This window comes from Ovis canadensis, chromosome 5 (assembly GCF_042477335.2).
Source record: "Ovis canadensis isolate MfBH-ARS-UI-01 breed Bighorn chromosome 5, ARS-UI_OviCan_v2, whole genome shotgun sequence".
Taxonomy (NCBI): Eukaryota; Metazoa; Chordata; class Mammalia; order Artiodactyla; family Bovidae; genus Ovis; species Ovis canadensis.
In genome coordinates, this window is record NC_091249.1 from 61,159,911 (window position 1) to 61,179,897 (window position 19,987).

The 19,987-nt window shown below is 46.6% G+C and overlaps 1 protein-coding gene across 1 annotated transcript in view; it reads right to left on the reverse strand.

The window, feature by feature from the left end:
- The window catches only part of SPOCK1 (SPARC (osteonectin), cwcv and kazal like domains proteoglycan 1), a 591,932-nt gene that overhangs the window by 119,285 nt on the left and 452,660 nt on the right, over positions 1-19,987 (reverse strand). The window contains exon 6 of the mRNA XM_069592146.1: positions 10,295-10,409. Within this exon, the coding sequence (XP_069448247.1) occupies positions 10,295-10,409 (115 nt within the window). The remainder of the gene's footprint in view (positions 1-10,294; positions 10,410-19,987) is intronic.

The following is a 19,987-nucleotide window of genomic DNA, read 5'->3' on the forward strand; positions in this document are numbered from 1 at the left end:
ATCCTTATATGTTCCTCAAGTTAAATAATCAAAGTGACATCCTGCCTCCTTTATATCTAAGTGCCTTTTGAGTTTTTAAACAGAGAACCAGTATCAAAATGATGATGGTAACAGCTATATTTTAAAATTCTATTTATTTATGCATTTATTTTTGGCTGCATTGGGTCTTCATTGCTGCATGCAAGCTTTCTCTAGTTTCAGTGAGCGGGGGCCATGTTCCAGTTGCAGTGTGCAGGCTTCTCACTGTGGGGGCTTCTCTTGTTGCAGATCACAAGCTCTAGGGTGTACACACGGGCTCAGTTACTCCGTGGAATATGGGATCTTCCCAGACCAGGAATCGAACCTATGTCTGCTGCACTGGCAGTTGGATTCCAAACCACTGGACCACCAGGGAAGTCCAAAGCTACATTTTTTGAATTCCATATCTATAGTTGAAGTTGAGCTCATTGAATTCTCACGATACCTGTTAGGAAGGTACTGCCCTCCGTTTGCTCACTCCTCTCTGCAAGGCCCAGGTGCCCACTACAACCCTTGGCTCTGGAAAAGACAAGGACTACTGAGATTTTATGAAGCAACTGGCTTGGTAGCGGGGCAGCCACTTACTCTCTTTCGATTATAATTTCAATTTACTTTTGTATTGTAATACAGTCTTTTCTTCTCACAGCAATAGATAGCAGGGCAACGGAAGAACAGTCGACTTGAGGACAGATTACAAACGAATTTTTATCTTTAAGAAGCTAGGTCAGAAACTTGTGGCTATCAGAAAGCATAGTGCTGTGGTGAGGAATGAGCCCATGCCAGGGTTTTGATAAACTTCAGAGGGCGAAGTGTGCTTGCAGAAAGAAAGAAGAGAAAATGAGCGAGGACACTGATTCTCTCACCTTGGAGAAATCTCATCAGAGAGGGCCATGGTATCAGTGACGGACTACATTCTCTGAGCACTGAAAGCATGGGGAAATTTAGTTTAAAATGCCTGAATGTACTTTAGTTTTTTTCTTTTTCCATAGGAAGTCTTCCCTTTCAATGGACATTCAATTTAGGTTAAGAACACAGTATAATGTGAGAAGAGTACATGTACTAGAAAAGATTTCAAGTCCCTGTTCTTTCATTTATTCGCTGGGTGGCCCTAGGCAAGGTACCAAAAAGCTCCACATTCCAAACTTTCTCACCAGCAACAGAGAGGGCTTTGTTTGGTTGCTGGAAAAATTAAACATACACACCAAGGGTTTAATATACATATTAAGTACCGTCTACAGATTATTTCTTACCACAGTAAATCTCTCTTTTTTCGCCATTTTATACATTATAATTTATGGTACATCTATATAATAGACAACACTTTCAGAGGAATGGAATGGCAACATACTCCAGTATTCTTGCCTGGAGAATTCCATGGACAGAGGAGCCTGGCAGGCCACAGTCCATGGAACCGCAAAGACTCAGAAATGACTGAGCGACTAATACTTTCACTTTATCAGAAGAATGAGACGAAGTCAACGTTTGACAAATAATTGTTGAGAATCCAGAAAAAAAGCCCTCATGTAAATTCCATTCTAGTTGAGCAAGTCAGACAATCAACAGAATAAACATATTATCTAATATATTGGATGGTGATCATTGTCTTGTAGAAAAATAAAGGAGGGGGGACTTCCCTGGTCATCCAGTGGCGAAGACTCCATGCTCCCAATTCAGGGGGCCCAGGTTCAATCCCTGGTGAGGGAACTAGATCCCTGGCGAGGGAACTAGATCCCACATGCCTCAACTAAGAGTTCGAATGCCGCAACTAAAGATCCTGCATACTGCAGTGAAGACTGAAGATCCTGCAAGCCACGACTAAGACCCCGCACAGCCAAATAATAAATGCACCCATAGGCATAAATATCCAAAAAAGGAGAAGAAAAATAAAGGAGGAAAGAGAGATGGAAGTGCTGAGAAGGCAGTGTTTGTGCAGAGACTGAAGGGTGGCTGGTGAAGGAAGGTGTGTAGATGTCTGGGGAGAATGTCCGGGCTGAGGCAGGAGTGAAACGGCACATCTGAGGGACCCACTGGGACCTGATCAGGGACTCGATCATGCTGGGCCTTGCAGGTCACTGGAAGTATTTTCTCTTTTCCTCTTAACATGATGGGAAGTCAGTGGCATGTCCTGAACAGGAAATTATACAATATGACTTCCATTTTGCAGAATGTTTCACTCCTAGTTCAAAAGGGAGTGTAGGGGCCAGGAAATAAACTCGGAAGCTACTGAAATAAAACATGAGGATGTTTGGGACCACTAGGGCAGTAACCATGGAGGTGGTAAGAGGTACTTATATTCGAAAATCTATTTGAAAGCAGACTCAAATGATGATTATATGTGGCATGTAGGAGAAAGAAGCTTTGGTTTTTGGTTTTACTTCAGCAGATTGAACTACGGAGATGACAGTCATCAAGGTGGCAAGCACAATACAGGAGGAAGGGACAGATACAGGCGAGATCGGGAGTCTCATTTTGGACATGTTAAGTTTGGTATGCTTAGGAGCATCCAAGCAGAAATGCAGAGCAGTCATCACATAGTGAAGTCTGGAGTTCAAGGGAGCAGAGTTGTCAGACTGGCTGGAGAGAGAGGGGTGGTGGAGAGGGCCTTGGGCAGGAGGAGAGAGAGAGATGCGACCTTCCATGAAAACATATCTACGATACACACACACAAAGGCAAGGCACAAAACACTGTGTAGAATATGATCCTGGTTTTTGGATGAGCACTGTTTTAAAGGGGCTTCCTTGGTGGCTCAGTGGTAAAGGACCCGCCTGCCAATGCAGGAGACCTGGGTTCAATCCCTGGGTCCACAAGATCCCCTGTAGAAGGAACTGGCAACCCACTACAGTATCTTGCCCAGGAAATCCCATGGTCAGAGGAGCCTGGTGGGCTACAAGCCAAGGGATTGCAAAAGAGTTGGACATGATGCAGTGACTTAATAACAACAACAAACAGTCTTAAAAGTATATTGCTACTGCTAAGTCACTTCAGTCGTGTCCAACTCTGTGTGACCCCATGGATGGCAGCCCACTAGGCTTCCCCGTCCCTGGGATTCTCCAGGCAAGAACCCTGGAGTGGGTTGCCATTTCCTTCTCCAACGCATGAAAGTGAAAAGTGAAAAGTGAAGTCGCTCAGTCGTATCCGACTCTTAGCGACCCCATGGACTGCAGCCTACCAGGCTCCTCCATCCATGGGATTTTCCAGGCAAGAGTATTGGAGTGGGGTGACATTGTATATTAGATGTTTACAAAACAAACATCTTTATGTTTCCAAAAAAAATAATTCAAAGGCTATGAAGAGAAAGCTAATAGAACTGGGAATACGGGCCACTTTTGCCATAATATTTGGATTTTATATAAGAATGGGTATTGATTTATAAATAAAAAATAATGGCAGGAGAGAGCTGTCTGAGTGAACTTTCAAAGACATTAATTTCTAGCACAAGCCTCTATCTCCTTCGCTGGACTCTGGCTATGACTTTGGCCACCCTGCCCCAGTCTACCCTCTCGTGTCTCTTTGCCTGCAGCCTTCCCCCAGTCAGTTTCGACCAAGAAAGCTTCAGAATAGCCAGGAGAACCTGTGGTATACTTTCCCAGAGCCGAACTCACAGAAGAAGAATCTGAGTTCAAAGCCAAAGTCGGTATTTACCTCCAGAGTCCTGACAAGTGCATTTTTCTTCTTGGATGCAGTTGCCAATTTCATTCTCAAGCTTCTTTTTTCTTTCTTTTTTTTTTTTTAAAAAAAGGTCATGGCATTTATAATAACAAGGCTCTAAAAATTAAATGTACCTTTACATGTTTAATTTGTGGCCATAATATAGTACTGAATAATAAGTGAGCGGACTTGAATGGCTATGGAAAAGGTTAACAGAAACTACTTTTAAACTGCCAGTTTGCAAGCCTGGGGCCTTCACCCTGTTACACAATAGGCATTAAAGAAAAATGTTCTTCCCTGGATGCAAAGATAAATCTTCATTTTGCTGGGAGTCTCAGCAGCAGGATGCTTTTAGGATTTTTCCATTGAGACATCACAGCGAGGAAGAACTCTTCATCCTGTCTCTGGCACCACCTCCTGTTTCCGTTTAAACACATTTCCCCAATTTGACTTGAGATAAGTAATGGAATTAGACAGCCGCCTGTCAACCCAGGACTTTTTTTCCCCCCAGAATCCAGCCCTTGGGTTGAAATCACCATTTGAGAAGAGAAAATCATTGTAGACTATTTTTCTACTGTTTCAAATAGCTCAGCTGGAGGGAAGTTGTTATTTCCTCTTTAGCATGCCATGCGGGAAGGATCTGTGGAACCAAACATGGCCCCACGCTGCCCCCAAACCCCCAGCAAGGTCAGGCCAGGAAACGCTGACAGCCTCACAGCCTTCTCCAGAACCCCTTGAGGCCAACTAGCTGGACCCACATCCTTGTTCCAAAAGCTAACCTAGTTTGGTGACACCGAATTCTCTAAACTTTAGCGTGTCTGTAAAGCTTTCGCAATCTAGAAAAATGGTACTGGTGAACCTATTTGCAGGGCAGGAACAGTGATGCATAAATCGAGAATGGACTTGTGGACACAGATGAGGAAAGAGAGGGTGGGATGAACTGAGAGAGTAACACTAACATAAACACACTCCCATGTGCAAACCAGACAGCTGATGGGAAGCTGCTGTATGGCACAGGGAGCTCAGCTCAGTGCTCCGTGTGACCTAGAGGGGTGAAATGAGTTGGAGTGGGGGTGAAAGGGAGGTTCAAGAGGAAGGGGACATACATATACTTATAGCTGATTCACACTGTTGTATAGCAAAAACTAACACACCATTTTTAAGCAATTATACTCCAATTAGAAAACAACATAGAGAAAAATGAAAAGCAGAAATAGCTAACCTGTGACAACAGACGCAAAGAAGGAGCTGGCTTTAGGGACGGTGCTATTTTCTCAACTTCCTCCTCCAAAGGCTGGGGATGGGGTGGGAGAAAGTCTACAGAATGCCTTCCAAACCTGGCTGCTTGTGGGAACACAGTGACATTCTTTGCCTGATGGTTCACACTTCAAGATTCAGGCAAGTGACATCAGACCCCGGAGAAATAACTAACTCCTGCCAAACACAGCTATAGACCCTGAATCGTCTTCATGCTGAGGACCTGGCTGCCTGTTACTGAAGAGAGTACACATGGTGGGGGGCCAGGGGAGGAAAGAGGCCCAGCCCATGAGGGAAGAGGCCCAGACTGACCCTACCCACACCTACCCACCATCTGAGCTGAGGAGAGATGCTTTCTCTCTGGAGAACCCCAGTTTCCTCACAGAGTGAATGGAAACTGAACGATGGCTTGCCGGTGCCAAAACCCTCTTCCTGCCAATGTGATCTAAGGTGGTAAAGCAGAAAAATTGAGTCATTCTAGGGGAGATCGGAAGTTCCCACCCACTCGGCTTTCCACTGTCCCTGTGTGGAAGCCTGAAGCACCTTCGAGGAACACCAGGGTCCCCTCAACATGGCGTGAAGGAAGTTAGGGGAGATCTTTCCTGACCAGATACCTGCAACTATGAAACGTTCATCTCAGCCAGGAGGGAGCTCAGAGTCCCTCCTCCAGAGAGAACGAGGCTGTTGAGCCCAGGCCGGGAGAAAGGGCTGTCTCCATGTGGAGGGGAGGGATGGAGTCCGGGTGGCGACAGGAGCAGACATGGAAGGGGGCTAGTGAGAGGCAACTTCCCAGCTGGGCCGGCTGTTGGGTGCCAGGAAGTACTGATAGCATGTAGGGCCCTGTGGGGCTCCTGGGCACAGGCCTTTCTGTGTCTCCTATTTCTTTGATTATAGGAAGCAGCTTTCATTCAGCCTCTATAACCTTCCCTGAGGTCCAGTGGGCAGATTCAAGCAGAAAAGTTAATTAGACAGGAGGTGATGCAAGACCAGGGAAAAACAGTCAGGAGCAACCTTGGGGCAAGGTCCTGTTTCCTCATCAATGGATAGACAAAATCTATCAAGCTGTCGTGCAGATACTGAAACCCCCTCCAAGTAGGAGAAGTTGACAATTAACGATGGTATGCTGCCCACAACCACATAGACCCCAGACCAGTTGGACCAAAGGTTGATGATGCTGACTCCTACTTACCCCACCACCAACCCATCAAAGAATATCCATGAGCTGATCATGCCCTTTTTGAACAATTAATATAAAACTTCTCACTATCTTCTTCAAGTTGGGATGCACCGTTTTGAGGGTATTAGCCAGCTGTGACCCCCTTTGCCTGGCAAAGCAATAAAGCTATTATTTTCTACTTCACCCAAAACTCTGTCTCCAAGATTCGATTTGGCACCCATGTACAGAGAAGCTGAGCTTTCGGCATTAGTACCAGAAAAGATAGGGGAAGGATCTTTCCTGAGAAACTCTTAGAGATGGTACAGAAACCCAGGCTTAATGCGTGGATTTCAATCTCATAGCCCTCTTTTTAATGTTTCCCTTCCTATGGACAATCATTACTCCATACTCCTGAGGTTGGTTTGGCATCATAGAGATGAGAGATAAAGCAATTAAGTAACTTGTCCAAGGCTATAACGCAACTGAGAGATGTGAGAGGAAATATTTAGAGGTAGTGAATGATGACTCCACCTTCTATCATCCCCTCAGGGGCCACATCAAAGAAAAGATGCCAGAAAAAACAAAGAGAGAACACAAAGCTCAACAATTTGTCTTTGATTTCCTAAAAATATTCTTGAAACAAAATCTGATCAGACAAGACACTTTTGACTCGCAAGAACTGGGTTTGCTCTAATTCAAACAGCCAAACGCTGGAAGAAGCACAGCAAGATCAGAAAGAGAGTAAGTTAGATCCTGGCCTCGCAAACCTTGGATGTTCACACCCAGTACTGGTCCCAAGTACTGGGGCTGCAAGAGGTCATGTATAGGGAAGGAGAAGCACAGGCAGAGACTGCTGCGTCCTCAGGAAAGTTCTGTCCACCACAGCACTTTCCTGCCTCCAAAGTCACCTCTGGGTCCTAGGCAGGAAGAGGTGATCCTGAAACCCTTGGGAGCTGGAGCTCCACAACAAAGAGCACCCGTGTCTCGCTACTAATGAAGCCCATTCTGAAACCAGTCTTGTAAAGATGTCCTCTGCGTGGAAGAGAAATGGTTGCCAGGCAGATTCAAGGAGAGATGGCTTGAGAGAACGAACCCATCACAGGCTTTCTTGACATCAGAAGGTCATAAAAGGACATCCTCAAGCTTTGCGTGGCCCTGAAAGGGGCCAAGGAGGGGTGGTGAGAGGATGAGTGAACCAAAAAGTGTAGGACTTAGAAGAAAGAGGACTCAGTGCGACCTGAATGAGCATGTATAGCAGAGGTCACAGAGAAGGTCTCAGAACATCTCTCCTTGGCTGCACTGAAGGTGAGCATGGCTGGACAGCTAATTAAAAATAACAAAACCCCAGAGAGGTAGATGCCAAAGAAAGAGACACATCAGGAACCACCTCACACCAATATGGTCACTCATAAGCCCCCATCCCAATCCTACTTTCTAGAGTTTAGATACAATCCCAAATAAATAGACTTTACCTGGAAATGACTACATGAATGTTTATATTACCAGAAGAAACCAGGGTTCAAAACAGAGGGGAGTTTGAATATAAAGTATCATTAACAACAACAATGTCACATTTTTGATATACCTGTATTTGTGAAATGATGAAATGTCATTTCTGTAATAGGCACAGACACAAGAGTGCTCCCAACACCGTTCAGAGCCATAAAGTGTCTCATGAACAGAGAGGCCTGTGAATGCCACTCCTACCACATGCAGCTTCAGAGAGGCGTGGCCACCAGGTTAAGGAAGGCAGATAGATGGGCATGCCCCTCCACCTTGACAGCCAAGTGGCCAAAGGAAAGCTGCCCTTCGTTTCATCTCTGATCCCTCTTGAGCACCCATGCCCTCTTCTTTATTCCAGTTGCCACAACCTCAGTTCAGTGCTCACTGCCTGCCACAAACTATTGTGAGAGCTACGTGGAAAGAATCATCAACTCAAAGGAAAAAGTCAGCCTTCCCTTGGCTGATTCTGCTCCAGGTAGAATATCCTTCATTTAAATGTTTCATTTCACATAATGATCCTGAAGCTCTATCAGTGCCCTCATTGCCCATAATATGCCCTTGTTCCCCAGGGAAACACAGATCAAATCTGTATTAAATAGTTAAGCACCCTATCCTAATAGAGGATTATACTCTTCTTCATTAAAATATTGTTGGATATGTACTAAATTAACTACAGATGTTCTGTCTTATCACCAGTGGGTAGTTCCTACCTTCCTGCATGCTTATATAAAATATTTGCTTTAAGTCACAGCATAAATTGGGTCTCTGACCAAGAAGGGCAATCTCAGAGCCTCGTGGTAAGAACTGTGCCCAGTTAGTACAAGTAACAGATGCCTTTCTTGCTACAGCCTTCAAAGGTGATATTTCTTAGACAATAGCTAGATGATACTAGAGACTGAGAGGGCAGTTCCCAGACTCTGACGACTTCATAAAAGCAAACTGTTGACCCAAGGGTCAGTGGAACAAAAATAATTATACAAGGCTGCAGGAACTAATGAAGGATAGATAATTTTGATCACTGGTTTTAGAATATTGCTGCTATTATTTTTTATGGTTCTCTTTTCTGATAATCATTTAATACAATCCTTATGCTTTCTTCCTGACCTATTCTCACTATTAACCTAATGGTTACTTTTACAAACATTTCAAAATGAAACACTCTCAAGTGGTAATCTTGTTCTCACCAGCTTCTCAGAATTCTACTTTTAATGCCAATGCAGTTACTTGCATAGGTTTGATAAGACTTTGTTCCAGTTTTCACTAGTAAGTGACTGAATAAATAGATGGCACACCCAAGGCCATACCTGGCGAGTCATACTTGAGAACGAATCTCATTTAATCAGATGCGACAAGCCCACCATGAAGTAACAAGGGTTTTACTTTGTTTAAAGAATCACAAAGCCTTCTCACAGAAAACTACAGGCAAATCACAGAAATGACTTCCTTACGTCGGTTTCCTTGTCTCAGAACAGAGGCATAAATAAAAGCAATAAAGAATATATTTGAAAAAAGAGGTTATGGAGACTTCCTAAGAAAGGTCTTAAGACATCTCCAAACAGAAGTTAATTTTGTGGATTTTGCTGCTTACCACACACGGCTTTGGGTTTTCTCACCAAAGTTCAAGGAGGCTTGTATAGATCAGTTAACATTTCTTCCTGGAGTTCTACAAATGATCAGGTCAAAACACAATGAGATCAGCTTTTTGGTAACTAAGAGTAATCTACGGAGATGATTTGTGACCCCCGTGTTTCACGGTTTACAGTGTCCTTCCACATCCTGGGTTAAACTTCCCAAAAAACCTTGTAACACAATATTCCCTTGGTTACCATGAACAAATTTACACTTAACCATCTTCATCTCTGCGCCTTGGAGAAGACAAGACAGCTTAGGAAGAGGCAAGTGGATAAACACTCACATCCTATTCATCTTCCTCCATCACAAATAGCTTCAGGCTTTAGAAGACACGTTTGTGCAGGCATCCACTCACACACAGATGTCCAATACTGTTCATGGTACAGCCAGCTACAGCTGAGAAAGCCCAGCTCCACAGAAGGCAATCTTCTATCTAGGTTTCATTACAGAAGGCTTTTAAGGGACTGAGCCCAGTGGGAAAACATTACTTTCTCCATCAGGAAAACATTCGGATAGGCCCGACCTTTCCAGCCCCTCAGCCGTGGAAAGGAAACCACAGCCCCTGGGAAGTTGTTCTCCTTCCATCCATTCCTTGGCTCTGTGCCACATGCCCAGCAGAATATATTCATAGAGAAATGCTTTTGCCAGTAGTGGGGGGCCTACTGTTCACCGTCATGACATCTCTGCAGTCTATGTTTTGAAATCTGGCTTTCAGAAGTTCAAAGGATTTAGAGATTAGAGTTCAAGAAAGACCAAGGCACACCCAGGGCAGGCCTGGTCTTAACGCTGAAACCCTGCCCTTCCTACACCATAGCCAATTTGACCTCTAGAAAGAACCTAATGCATATCTTGGTCTAACAGAACTATTTTCAAAGACTCCCAGTTCTTTTTCTATCGAATGGAGGTTGAAGGCGGTTCAATTTGGAGTTCCTAAATGAAACCGGAGTACTCTTGCCAAGCACACCCATCTCCCCAGCCCAAACTAGATCGGCTCTGTTAAAGGCCAGGTTCCTGGCGTCTGGGGCAGACCTTGGCCACATCAGGCCACCCAGTGCCTCTTCAGTGCGATGCCCACTCACCATTCTTTTCTGCCTTGTGTTTTGGCGGCTCGGGCTCTGGGAGACATGGACATGGCCCATCACAGAGGGTGGTGAGACTTCTGCCAGTAGAGCAAGCATGAAACTCCAACTTGCACTGCAAAAGACAGACAGAACAAAGCTGTAAGAACACTGCCAAGGAGACCCCTCCCTCCTCAGCCTCCATGGGAAGCAGCCAGTGCCCTTCTAAGCATGATTAGGCTCACAGAAGCAGAGACAAAGCAAAGGGAAGTTCATCTCTGTTAAAGGTCTCAATTACAGAATGTTAATTAAGAAATGGCTTTTTATGTTTTCCCAAATGCATAAAATAAATGTCTAAAAACACTGCATGGGGAGGCTTACTTTTAATAAGTGGTAACTCAACCATAACTGTCTATGTGAGTATCAGTATGAAATTTAACATCTGTGGTCCACAAACACGGAGGGCTGAAGGCTGCTCCACCTTGTCCCCTTACCCCCACTACAGAGGCTCTGCCTGTGTAGCAAGCCTAGACCCACTCAGCTGCTCAGGGAGCAGGGAGGAAGAGTAACAGTCTACTTAGTAAGTCTGGATGCTGTGTGTGAGGCCTAGCCCTTTCCCCTGGGAGCAACTGAGGAGCGATGCTTTTGCTTCAACCATCCAAAACCTACGTTTGACACAGTCTTTCCCCCAGAGGACGCCTGTGGCTGTCTAGCCTAGGAAACATTCACCGTATTCCAGGGTTCAAAATTGGAAGCCCCAAACACACACATTTTCTTGGCAATCCCTTCATCTGTAGCAATGGGAGTATTTTGGCTACTCTCTGCCAGCTGTTTACTCTTAAGTCTCAACTGATTCAGAACAGGAGGCTAGAAGGATATCATTTACAGATGTAGAAGACCACAACGGTTAACAGCATTTTATTATCTCTACCTTATGGTTTAAGAAAAGGAGACTCAGATGCTAAAAAATTTGTGAAAGATCATGACATTCACAACCCAGGATTTCAAACTCTGACTGACTCCAGGGCCAAGCACTTTAACAGTCCTCATCACTGGATCTGTCTCCTGAAGGGCCCGAGAGAACAGACAGTCTGCACTGCACTCCGTGTGTGGTTAATTATGCAACTGCGCTAGGGGCCTGGGTCTCAATTGTCTAAGGGTTTCCTCCCTTTTCACCTGCAAAATTCCCTAGATCAAGGCAGTATATAATCAGTCTTTGCAAAGGCCCACAGGCCCAGAACCATGTTGGTATTTGCTGGCGGTTCAAAGGAAGGGGAGGTAGGCAGAGGGGACGGAGCTCCCACTGTGCGTGTCGCGCTTATCAGGTGCCACGGGGAATCTTTTAAAGGGAAGAAAAGAGCAGATATGGTCCTTGCCCTTGGAAAACACAAATGCATACCTTTGAAAAGGCCACCAGTGTCTGCAAAGCAACGCATGAGTGCAGATGAACCCTGGCTCCTTGTGAGCGGATGGGCTGTTCAGTCCCCACACCGATTACACACCGAGGGAAGGAGAGAGGGTTTCAATCTGCACATACTGGAGTCACTCTCGTGTAACCCCTACTGTCACCCACACAGTCACCTGAGACCCTGCAGGGAAAGCACAATGGACAGCCCAGCAGGGGGCTGGCTTCCTCTCAATGCGAGGCTTCCTTCTGTGCACAGTGCTGGGTGTTTGGTACATGCCCGGTGTGTTGGCAGGCATGTTGGGGGCCATGTGAAAGGAAGCCATGACCCGGGCCACAAATGTCAACTGACAGTGAAGAAGCAAAAAACAAGCACAGAGAAGGAGCAAAAAATGAGCAATCTTATAGAGCCAGGTAGACGTGACTATAACAGGAGGAGATACGTGTGTGTGTGTAGGGATGCAGCACTGAAGAGCCTCCAGGCATGGGATGTGCCTACGGGTGGTCCAAATGGACAGAGGGAGCGCCAGGAGGAACACTGGAAGTTGGCAGGTGGGTACCCAGGGTGAGGGGCTTCTTTGTAACTAGCACAGCCTGTGTGCATATGCCCAGGGCTAGGGGTGAAGACCAGGCGTCCCCGGTGGCTCAGCGATAAAGAATCCACCTGCAATGCAGGAGCCATAGGAGACACAGGTTCCGTCTCTGGGTCGGGAAGATCCCCCAGAGGAAGGCATGGCAACCCACTCCACTATTCTTACTGGGAGAGTCTCACGGATGGAGAAGCCTGGTGGGCTACCATCCATAGGGCTGCAAAGAGTCGGACACGACTGAAGAGACAGCACAGCACGGAGGTGAAGACCACTGTGGCCAGCTCTACTTTCTCCCCCTCCCCTGGGCGAGCTCCCTGTAACAAGCCTCAGGTTCAGGCTAGGGATTCTCATACTATTTCTCAACAGAATCCCTAAAGCTAATTTAGAGGAACAAATACATGTTTTACATGTAAATTTATAAAGTCAGAAGTAGTACAGTGACTCGCTCTAAAGCCTTATCATACTTTGACTGTAATCAAATGGGCCGTTTATGCCTATGATGGGTGGTAATCCTCTTCTAAACATTCTCTGGCATTCCAAAAAGACAAACCTATACTTTGCTCAGTGCCTTGTGACATGAGAGCTGATGGGGATAGCATCAGCTGTCCACAAAAGCGCCACAGTGACAGCAGTCCTAGCCATAGGGCTGTCTTTGGCCAGTGGATTGTGAGTGAGGAATGAGGTTTTCCAGCTGGCACTTGTGGCAAAGAACCCCTGCCAATGTAAGAGACACAAGAGACTCAGGTCCAATCCCTTGGTTGGGAAGATCCCCTGGAGAAGGGCACGGCAACCCATTCCAGTGTTCTTGCCTGGAGAATCCCATGAACAGAGAAACCTGGAGGGTTACAGTCCATAGAGTTGCAAAGAGTTGGACATGACCAAAGCAATTTAGCACACATACACAACCAGGTTTGAGCAACATTCAAAGAACCACTGCTTGGTTTCATCTCCTGCTATTCCCACCTACTATGGAAACTGCATGTGCCCCATAAGGCCTGCACCTTCGTTCTGGGACCCAGACAGCAGAGGACATGGAACAGAGCTGAAGCTAATCCACAGCTCATACACAACACGAACAAGGAACTAATGCTTGCTGTCAGAAGCCACTAGTATTTGGGAATCACTCATATAATTTATCAACAGGTGACTTTCCACTCGACCCTAAAGTATATAACAGGGGAGAGTCTTAGTCACAGTCTTATCCCTGACTTGATATGATGCAACATATATAGCCCTGGCACCTCGTAGGTGTGCAGTGAATAGCTGCTGAATGACAGTTGGGAAGGGGGTCTGGTTCGCCCCGTGGCTCTAAACCTCTGTTGCAGCCGCCAGGAGCCACCAGTCTGCCTGCACGGAGTGCACGTGCCGGAGCTCAGCATCCGAGGCACTTGGCGTGAACCGTCACCGACCCTCCATGCTTCTGGTCCTCTTTCTGAGCTCCACACTTAACACTCTGCCTTTCAGCCTCCCTGCTCATGCCAGTCCATCACTGGAGTCGGAATCCATCTGCTTCCCAGATACCCAGAACAACTGCCCCTGGATATAGCCTCGGCTGGCGTGGGGACTCCAGCGCACTGCGATTCTAGCACTTCGGCTTCCACGGCAGGCCCCAGCGTCCTCGCCTCCACAGCCACTCAGTGTCGCAGCGTGGGCAGGCAGACGGGTCCCTTCCCTGACTCCAGGAAGGGGCCACCAGAGAAAACAATATTTATCTGCAGTGGTGAAAAGGCATGCTTCAAGGACACAGATCTGCCTTTTATCTTCCAGAACAATATGTGGCATTTAAATGAAGCTCAAAAGGCTATAATTTCATTTTTTTTATAAAGCTCGAAATGTGCTATTTAGAGATATGCAATGTATGTGGTAAAAGCTACTTTAAAGAAGCGGGGGTGTTGACAGATACCATCAGGACAGGGGTTCCCTCCAGGGAGGAAGCTGAGAACGGCATCAGACAGGAGCCCACAGCAGCCCTCGTGAACACTGGGAATGGTTTATTTCATAAGCTGGGTGTTGGATTTTAAGGCTTTTTTAGTAGGCATGGCAACATATAAATAATACATACATGTCTATATGTCAAGTACATTATGATAAAATATAAAACACAGTTTACAGACGTCTATCAAGGTAATGACCAACTATAACCATGGCTCTGGAGGAAGCTGGTTAGGAGGAGGAGGTGAGCGCACGTGTGTGGGGATGCCCCCCAGGGATTATCTTTAGGCAGGGACATCCTGTGGCCTGTAACACAGGCACCTCACTCATGCACCCTCCCTGCAGCTCCTTGCCAAGTCACACCCCGGCAGTTACCCACCAGTCACTTACCTTGTCCCCTCTCCCCTGGGTCCTTATTATGGAAGAAAAGATACAGAAGCCCGAAGGTGGTCATTGTGCCAGCTTTACCCAGGAGGGATACAGAACCCTCACAGTACAGGGCTTCCCATTAGACTGCTGTGCACCGTACCTGGGACCTTCACTCCTCCACTCCCTCTCTCAGCCAAGAGACCTAGGAAAGTTCTGGTCCACAAACCACCAATCACAGGCAGAGACAAAATGTAGACGGGGGTGGACCTGGCAGAAGCATCCTGGGTCTGTGCACACAGAGATTCTGGAGACACAAGGCAGGTATATACTACCCCTGAGTATAGACCTGCCAAGAGAATGGGAGTCAGGAGGAACAAAGGCACATTACTTGGCCGATACAGGGATTCTGCTCCTGGCTGTAAAGATGAACCTGACCCAAGAGATGCCAGGCTCCAGCACACCAGGAAGTGTGCAGTATTCCTGGGAAAGAGGCAGTGGGGACAGAAAGCAAAGGAATGGAAGGATCTTCCTCCGGGCATGTGGGGAGGGAGAAATAAATGTCCTCCAACAACACAGGGACATCGCTGGCTCCTGCCCCACCTCAGGACCACACAGCAAGTCTCATCACTCCCACACCCTCCCCCTCAGTGTTCTCCCAAGCAGGAGTTGAAAACTGGCAAAATTATGGATGATGGAAGGTGCTTTCTCAGCAGTATGGACTTGCTCAGGAAGCTTGGGCCCACGTCTTCCATATGTGCCTTGCAGGTCCAGAGGATCCAAGCAGCCAGCCATGCCCAGCACCATCCCACCTCAGATGGGCTGTTGTCCTGCTTCAAAATGGGATCTGCAGAGCTCCTAGGTAAATGGGGTGGGCTGTGAGTCTACTGCTTAGAGTCTGCAGCCTGGAGGTGGCTTCTATTAATAAAAACAAACTGAAAAATGACATTCTTGGGAAGTGACACCCATAATTCCTCATTTTAGGGAAAATAACTTTGGAGTTGGAGGAGAGAAGAGGAACAGACAGGTACAAATAAAGTATATGGAGTGGAGAGCAGCTTAGTCAATCCAAGCTCACAAAGAGCTGAAGACAGAGGGGCTCCCTGGAGCTTGTCCATCACATGAGGAAAGAACACAGCTTAATCAATGTAGAGTGACCACCAGAAGGTCACCAGGGCCCAGCGGGGAGAGCCTTTCCAGTCCTGGCCAATACTGGGAGCTGGTCTGAGCAGAGAGGACTCACGACTCTCCCTCTGGGGGGTAAAGCTTCATACCTAGTACTGTGTGTTGAATTACATCCCTCATGTTGGTCCCTCATGTTGGACTCCTAACCCCCAGTATCTTACAGTGTGGCTTATTTAGAAATATATGACAGAGATAATCATGCTAAAATGCAGTCATTAGAGTGGACGCTAATCCAATATGACTGGCATGCTTAGAAGAAGGGGAAAATGGGACACACACAGAGGAAAGACGATGTGAGGAGTCATGCAGGGGAAGGGGGCTAGCCACAAGAAATGAATGAGGCTGCCAGAAGCTAGAGGAAGCAAGAGACATCTCTCCCTGGCAGCCGCAGAAGGAACCAGCCTTGCTCACACCTTCATTTCAGACCTCCACCTCTGGGACCATGAGATGATAAACTTCTGTTGTGTAAGCCACCTGACTTGTGGCACTTCATTACAGCAGCTCTCACAAACTAACACACCTTCCATCCAGATTTTTAAAAAAGAGTCCCTACAGGATGGATCACCTTGTCTCAAGCTCACAAAGTGCAGAGCTTGTGCCAAGATGGCTCAATTCTCCTAAAAAGAAGGACAGAAAAACATGGACCAGCAGCCTCAGGATATGGGGCAGTTGGACATAAAGAACTTGGCCAATGTATCAGCTGAGACTTGGGCCTAGAAAAGAGGAAATGTGAAAAATTCATGGCTTTATATTGATTTCATGATAAAGCAGCTAAATAAGTAATCAGCCTTAACTATTGAAAAAAGCAGTCAAAGAAGTGGGAAATAAGTTAAGGACTTTAATCAGAGTAGCAGAACCCATCTTTCTACAAACACAAATAAAAAAATAAATACAAACCCCAGAAGCTTCGAGACCCCTTGACTTGGTAAAACACAAATGTCTTTCTCAATCATCACAGTAAGACAGAAGATGGAAGAAGAGGCAGAGATTTTCACAAATGGTCAGAAATATTGACCTACTTAAAAATAAATGTGCTAGCAGATTTCCCAACCAATCTTCCTTTCCATTTTACATAACATGCCAACACGTCGGAATGAGTGAATGTTTTCCCGCAAATGGCCAGTAAATCTCTCTCCTCTGTGATGTGTAAAGCAAAACTAATAACCTCTCTCTGGTTCACTGCTCACGCAGGCCTCCGCTGGGCACATTCTCCACCATACCACACTCTTCCTGTTGCCTCGCCCGCTTTGGGTATTATTTTTAACATTTTATTTAAATTGCTTTCTCCACTGTATTTCATCAACCTCTCGTCTATTTTTAAACCAGACTGTTGACAGTTCACAGTTGACAATTTTGTTCACAGTTGATGAATTCTGATTTGTTTTTATTCCCCCAAAAGCATGTCAAGAAGTGGGGGCGGATAGTCTTCCAGCTCTGCTGGCTTTTGTAACTGGGTGCCAAGAAAGAGGCAGCTGGCGGTGCACGTTATCCCAGGGATGAGAAACAGCCATCCTCTCTGCCCAGGATGGGAATATCTCTGGTCACCTGGGTGGAGCAGCATAAATGAGGGGGAGGGGCTCGATCTCATACGGAACTCGACCAATCAGGCATGCTCGTGTGTGTCCCTTCTTGCATGCCACAAACTCCCTTCCTTGCCTATGGGGAGTCAGGGTCCACTCTAGGCTCTGAACCAATGGGACAAAGGGCCTCATGATGTTTATGGGGCAGGTATGACGAGGGCCCTGCAGGATGCACAACAGAGAGTAAGAGATAGACAGTAATGGGGAGGGGATGGCACATTGTATGGGTGACCGGGAAATCTGGCCAGGGGACAGAATAAAGTGAGCCATGTGGCTACTGGGGAAAGGGGTTCCAGGCAAAGGGACGTGCAAAGTCCTGAGGAGGAAGAGGCTGACAGCTCTCGAGAAACAGCCAGGAAGACAGTGAAACTGGAGAGGAGTGAAGAAGGCCAAAACAGCAGGCACCAGCTCCACTGGGCTGATGGTGGGCCTCCGCGAGAGCGCGTCTGTGGGCAGGGCTCAGCCTTCAGATCTCACTCTCTGTCTCTCTCACATACACACCCACCCGCACACATACACACTCACTGTAACACTCTCTCATGTACACTTTTCTCTTCTGAACTAAGAGTTCCAAAGAAGGCAGACCTGAAACTTTCAAACCGAGTTGCTAAAAATATGAAAGAAAAGCTCTTCTTTACAGAAGAATGCCAGCTAAATAAATTTAGAAGGAATGCTGGAATTAGCAAATTATCAGTTTGCAATCCTCCCCGCACCCCCACCCCCACCCCCGCACCCCCAGCGTAATAATTGAGTCAGGAAGGAATCACTTGGTGTTTGCTAAAAATAGGGTGAAAGTCTCCGGGGACATAACACTCACACAGTCTCCAAGCGTCACCCCACAGAATATCCAATTGCAAGTGTACATTTTTCAATAAACATTTGGCAGCCATCTCCTAGCAAAGGGACCAAGGGGCCAATTTAGTGCCACTAGGAGTGAGACCACTTGGCATACATCTCCCAAAGTGCCTCAAAAGGAAACAATAATAGCGCCTTTGAAGTTCCAGTGCCAACAAATGCTTAACTTGAATCTACTCATTAGAAACCAAGTCTAAAGTTGAGGGCATTTTATAAGACAGCTGCCTAAATGCTCAAAAAAATTAAACAAACAAAACACACGGGAAGTGAGTAGGTCCTTGTTCTAGAAGAAATTAAACAGATGAAACAAAGGCAGTGAGCGAGACTTGATTGGTTCTTGAATAATAATAATTATACAAAGCTATAAAAGGCATCCTGGGAAAATGTTGTGATTGTAATGTGGATTATATGTTAGGTGATGCTGAACTATTGCTCTCGTAGGTGTAGTCATGCCTACCAGCGTGCTCATATAGAAGGATGCCTGTTCATTTTCTTATGGGTGAGATGTCACAGTCTCTACATAGTACTTCTAGACGGTCCAGAGGAAAACTGTGCGTGTGTGAAAAGGAAGAGAGGCAACGGGGCAAAATGTTAATAACGGTCCAACCTTGGCAATGGGTACACGGTATTTACTGCAATATTCTTTAAACTCTTCCATGCATTTCATAACTAGTAAATGAACAGCTAGGGGAAAGTAAATATAACTTGCTTTCCCCAGCAGTGTTTGAATTCTTTGAAGAAACCACTCTTATCTACTCCCCTTAGGGGCTTCCTCAGTACTGCACTTTTTCTCTTCGCCTGCCCACTAGGGGGCGAGCTCTGGCAGCAGAGAGGAATCTGCACTGCCGCCTACAGGACCTGCACGGGATTGCAAAGAGCCGACCTTTAACAAGGCTAGGTGAGACCCCTGACAGATTTTCCTGAAGCACACACTCTCCTCTTCACTGAAGTATGCAGGCACCAGTGCAGTGAGCTGGCTCAACACGGGCACTGTGCGTTGCAGCACTCTAGGTCTTACTCTTTCTTGTTGCATAGAGGGTAACTGAGGCTGGAAGAAGTCATGCATCTCGTGGGAGGTCTTTCTCTTAAATAGTTTCCCTACCTGCTCCTGACCTTGCTGATTTTGTCAACAACTTAGCAAAGCCTTTTGAGCAAATGAGGATTCCAGGTATGCTTTCAGGGTCCAAGCTGAATAAAGGTCCTCGAATTTGCATAACAAAGGCAGTGGAAGGTCCTGGGCAGGAAACCCCAAAGGAAAGGGGCCAAGCTTCCTGTGGGGGCCTGAGAAAAAGACGGCCCTCTCCCCAGTACCTCCTTCAAGCTGGAATCAAACCAGCAATCTAAAGATAAGCTCATGCTTTGGCCACCTGATGCAAAGAGGCGACTCATTGGAAAACTCTTGACACTGGGAAAGATGGAGGGCAGAAGGGGATGACAAAGGATGAGATACTTGGATGCCATCCCTGACTCAATGGACATGAGTTTGAGCAAACTCCAGGAGACAGTGAAGGACACGGGAAGCCTGGTGTGCGCCAGTCCATGCGGTCACAGAGTTGGACACAACTTAGAGGCTGAATGACAACAACCCCAAAGGCAGAAGTTGTGACAAATTACAACTCTGAGCCAACTCCTACAGCCTTTGCTTTGCTTGGGGTATAGGAGGAGGTGGCGGTTTGGCGGGGGGGGGGGGGGGGGGGGGAGGGGGCGGGGGTGGTCTCCAGGGGTTGCATCCCCCCTTCCTGACCCAAACCTGGTGAGGAGAGTCAGGTGTCACCTCACCTCACACGCCCTCAGGCTCTCT